Raw genomic sequence first — 5,295 nt, forward strand, 5'->3', positions numbered from 1 at the left:
TGGAAAAGCTGCAAGCAGAAGACAGTAGCCTTATCGACAACCGAAGCGGAGTACATGGCTACAGTGAGGCAGCGAAAAAATCCATCTATGATAATCCGGCAACATGGCGACATTGGATGACTTTTACGCTGAACTCAATAAATTGAATAAAAATAAGTTAATCGAAATTATATTCAATAAAAGTGTATCAGACAGTATCACAATGAGTGAAAGTATCAGAAAACATATAAATGTGTGGAGTGAAGACGGTTTGCATGGTTCATCCGGCGATTCATCACAACTTAACCTAGAAACAAGTATCCAATTTGTGAAGTTGAAAAGCGAATTGGAAATTCTAAAAACAAAATTAGACGCTTCTTCTGAGAAGACATCATGCCTGATGGAGGTAATTGAAAATCAAAAGTGTATTATCGAACTGCAAAAATCAATGATGAATGTAAACAAAACCAATACAAGAGAAATGAAAGGCGATGTTGCCGTTACTACTGAAAATTCCGAAATTCTCTCAGGTAAACCAAGGAAAATGAGACAAGCTGAGGAAAAATGCAGGATGCCCAATACTGGGGAAACACAGGTATCAAAAAGCGATCTACGGAGGGAATCAATCATAATGGGAACTGAATCAAGCACAACTTTCGTGAGTTCCCAAAGAAAGGCTTGGATATATGTGGGACGTGCAAATGTTGATACAAAGGAAGAGACGGTCCATAGCTACCTCAAAAGCAAATTTCCTACAAGGCAATTCACAGTAGAGAAACTTCCACAGAGAGAGAATGCCCATAGCAGCTCTTTTAGGGTAAGTGCAGATATCAATATGACTGATGAATTATATAAATGTGAAAACTGGCCTGAAAATATTGTTGTTAAAAGGTACAGATTTTTTCGAGGGACAAAAGAAAATAAAGGCAAGTAAAAAACAGGAAACGTTTGTAGTATGTAATCTTAATTTACAATCAGTTAAAAATAAAGTAGATATTATGCAACATTTTCTCATTGAGAACAAGATAAGTATTGCTTGTTTTACTGAGCATTGGACGACCGTGGACATTCTTCAGCGAATTGTTCCTGCTAATTTCGTTGTGGCTGATTGTTTCTCTAGAGGAGGAGGTGTCTATGGAGGAACTGCTATAATCCTAAAAAATGACCAAAAATATGAACAAATCAGGTCAATTAAAGAAAAATCGTTAGAAAATCATATAGAAATGACGTCAGTCCGAATAGTTGAGAAAAAATTGTTTATATTGGCCATATACAGGCCTCCAAAGGGAAACTTTGATGATTTTCTCTCGAGACTTAACGAAAGTCTGAATATTTTGTCGAATTTGAAATCAAATCATAATATGTACGTCACTGGTGATTTCAATATAGATTTTTTGAAAGAGAGTCGTCAGCGAGCTGATATTATTGAACTTTTTGAGTCATATGGACTGAGTCGGATTTTTAGTGAACCTAGTCGTATCAGCAGACTCACGCAGTCATGCATTGATAACATTTTCACAGATTATGACAACTCTACTTACCAACACAAAACTATTGATCCATATTTTTCAGATCATCGTGCCCAGATCGTGTCAATGCCTCTTGTTGTATCTGGAAGTAAATTAGTAACTAAAATGAAGTACAGTATAAATAGTCGAAATATACAAAGGTTCAAAATTTCACTGGCTGAGATAAACTGGGAAAGTGTAAGGGATAATAATGCTGCAAAATACTATGAGAACTTTCATTCTGCACTCCAAGGCTGTTTTGATGACTGCTTCCCAAAAATAGTCGTTAAAAACACCAGTTCTCTAAGAAATTCTGACAAGCTCAAAAATAAGAACGAGGGACTTCACAGGGCAATCGAGGCTGCTCAAACTATATATGAGGTAAGGAAGGATAAAGCCTCATGGGAATTACTGAGTGTGCTCAAACGTCATCTACGAGAATATTACACGAATATTAGAAGATATCGGAATGAGATGCATGTACAGCTAGCTGAAAATAAGACTAGAGCTATTTGGAATATCATCAGGAACCAAACGGGTAAATCGAAGGAAAATACCGAGAATGTCAGCGTCTTGAATGCTGAGAAATTCAATAAATTCTTCTCGGAAATTGGAGAAATTATCTCGAAACAGTGTAACCCTTCTGTGGATCAGGCATCAACTATGTTGAGGAAGAACAAAGGCAGGTTATCATCCTCCTGTCAGTCAATGTTTTTAGAGCCAACAACAGCTAGCGAAGTATCGAATATTGTCTGCAATCTCAAAAATAAAAAATCAGGGGATGTGTATGGGCTCAATTCTGAATTGTTCAAGCAGATATATCCGATTCTTTCAGATGCTCTCTGTGAAGTTTTGAATATGTGCATGGAACAAGGAATATTCCCTCAGGAATTGAAGATTGCTAGAGTGGTCCCAGTTCATAAAAAGGATGATGTGGATGAAGAGGGCAATTATCGCCCAGTGTCGATCCTGCCAATTATATCTAAAGTTTTTGAAGAAATTCTGAGAAAACGCTTACTATCCTTCCTAGATGAACATTCCTGTATTTCTGACTCTCAACATGGTTTTAGATCGAAGCGATCCACTACTTCAGCAATAGTTGAACTCATTGCTGGAGTCACAGAGGCTTTAGACCATCATCTACACCCTGAAATACTTGCGTTAGATCTCAGTAAGGCTTTTGACTGTGTTGACAGGGAAATACTGCTTGAGAAGATGGAGTACTATGGAGTGAGAGGTATAGCTTTGAAATTCATCAGATCATACTTAACTGATAGAAAGCAGGTGGTCACATGGAAGGGTATGAACTCTGGAATTAGAGAGATAAATGTGGGAGTCCCACAGGGATCGATACTGGGTCCTTTGTTGTTCATTGTGTACATTAATGACTTACCAGGAAATGTTCCGTGCGAGGCAACGAGTTTATATGCAGATGATACATCCTTTCTCAATATTGCTTCTTCACGGGAGGAACTGGAGCGTGTGTGTAATGAGACCCTGCGAGTTGCGGAGGACTGGTTTACCTTTAATGGTCTAAAATTGAATAGAGATAAAATTCAAAGACTGAATTTCAATTTAAACAACAAAGAAAAACGTAGTTTGAACCTACTTGGGATAACCTTGGAGAATGATCTTTGTTGGAAGGGGCATATCTCATTACTTACCAGGAAACTGTCGACAGCCCTTTTTACTATGAGGCGTATGAAGGCCATCTCTACCGATAATGTCTGTAAGCTGACTTATTTTTCCAACTTTCACTCTGTGGCGACATATGGGATACTGATATGGGGGCATAGTCCAGGTCTTGATCGGATTTTCCTGAAACAAAAGGAGGCAGTAAGAATTTTGAGTGGTGTACCAAAAACACATAGCTGTCGAGAACTATTTAAGAAGCATAGGATACTTACCATTGTCTCCGTTTTCATTCTGGAGTGCTTGAAATTTGTTCACTCAAACAAAAATGGGTTCACTCAAGTCAGCGATTGCCATTCGTACAACACCAGACACAGAGATGAGTTCAGGAGCAATTTTCATAGAGCTAAATCCACTCAAATTGCAGTGAATTACTGGTGCATTAAACTGTACAACAAGCTTCCTCAATCTATGAAGAGTTTGCCAGGTTCAGCTCTTCAAAGAAATGTCAAGAATTTGTTGTTGGAGAACGTATTTTATTCTGTGGACGAGTTTTTGAGATTCGAGTTCTGACTTGTATTATCTTCAGCGTGTTGATGGATTGAATTTTAACTTGTTAAACTGTGTTAACTGATGTTTATATTTATATTAGTATGTTTTTTTTCTCATTATGTAATATTGCTGAATGTGTTTATATGACGTGCCATGTAATTCTTTCTTGATGGCGAATAAAATTTACTATTACTATTACTATCTATTTGAACAACGTTCTGTGAGCTGACGGGAAAATTGGACCGTATATGCATATATAACGACAATCAGATTGCCAAGAAGTTAGCGAGTAATCCAGTCTTTCATGATAGAACCATACAAATAGATATTAATTTATATTTTTTGGAAGATGCGGTGACTGAAATTAAAATTAATTCAATGTATATGCCAACTGATAAGATGGTTGCTGATATATTGACAAAGCCATTGCAAAATATTACAAATTCATAGTTTTCAAAGTATTAAGGTCTTTGTGAAAATTGATTGATTATTGTTTTTGTAAACTTTCGTTAAGTGGGAGTGTTGTAAATGTATACCAAAAGAGAACGATATATATATATATATATATATATATATATATATATATATATATATATATATATATATATATATATATATATATATATATATAAACAATAAACAATGGTTTAAGGGGTGTTGGAAAACTTCAATTGTTACTATCTTCTTTATTTCATCAGTCGACGTTTCGATCCTTGGTTGGGATCTTCTTCAGGACTTCTATAAAACAAACAACATACAAATATAACACAAACATTGCAGAAAAGACAACATGTTAAAACGCACCGAAATGCGAAGAGTTACCAGATCTTAAGTTGCACTGAATCTTATACAGATTTGGAGGAAAAAATTTAATTATTTTTGAACACAAAATAGTCTCTAATACAATAACGTCTTTTTTTATCACACACTTCCTTATTCTCTTGAAAACTTCTTTTTAAAAAACTTTCTTCATCCATCTGATAACTGCGTAAAAAACGAAAGGGGTTAGGTCGGGTTCATAGAACATCATAGATCTTCAACTGACATTCGAGAACATAGAACTTGAGATCAACAACTCACTCTCACTAAGTTGGTTTGAATGTATCAGATATGAATAAATGTTGCTTATATTCTCTATATCCTTTCTGTAGTTCATGGAATTTTCATGTCGCTTAATGTGAATCATCTCCAGGAAACATCTTTTTCTCATATTCTCCTCGCACTCCAAGACTGTCACCGAATCATAGTCCATTCGATGGTCAACTGATCTTACATGTTCTGCCAGTGCACATATCTTTCTAGGATTCTTAATGTCGCTAATATGTTGGGTTATTCTTCTTTTAAGTTGTTGGGATGTTTGTCCGATATACACCTCATCACAATTTTGACAGGGTATTCTGTATACAACACAGCTTTTCTTTTCAGTTTCTATCCTATCTTTCAAATTACTATAAAGTCTCTTTAATTTAAATTCAGTTCTAGGTATCACTTTGATATTATCAGTTTTTATTCTATGACTCCACGGTATAAAATGTTTGTTGTATACAACAGTGGGAAGAGACTGAAGAGGGAGACTAACTGATGCGTAGCGTAGACATTAAACTTAGAACATAGAAACAAGTTA

The 5,295-nt window shown here is 35.8% G+C and overlaps 1 protein-coding gene across 1 annotated transcript; it reads left to right on the top strand.

Moving 5' to 3' along the window:
- Window positions 1–202: 202 nt before the first annotated feature.
- LOC123671195 lies at window positions 203–3,692 on the top strand. Its single transcript, XM_045604917.1, has 2 exons — window positions 203–796; window positions 1,566–3,692. The coding sequence occupies exons 1-2, from the start codon at window positions 203–205 to the stop codon at window positions 3,690–3,692; spliced, it is 2,721 nt and encodes a 906-aa protein (XP_045460873.1).
- Window positions 3,693–5,295: the final 1,603 nt, after the last annotated feature.

Source organism: Harmonia axyridis, chromosome 1, assembly GCF_914767665.1.
Source record: "Harmonia axyridis chromosome 1, icHarAxyr1.1, whole genome shotgun sequence".
NCBI classification, from domain to species: Eukaryota; Metazoa; Arthropoda; class Insecta; order Coleoptera; family Coccinellidae; genus Harmonia; species Harmonia axyridis.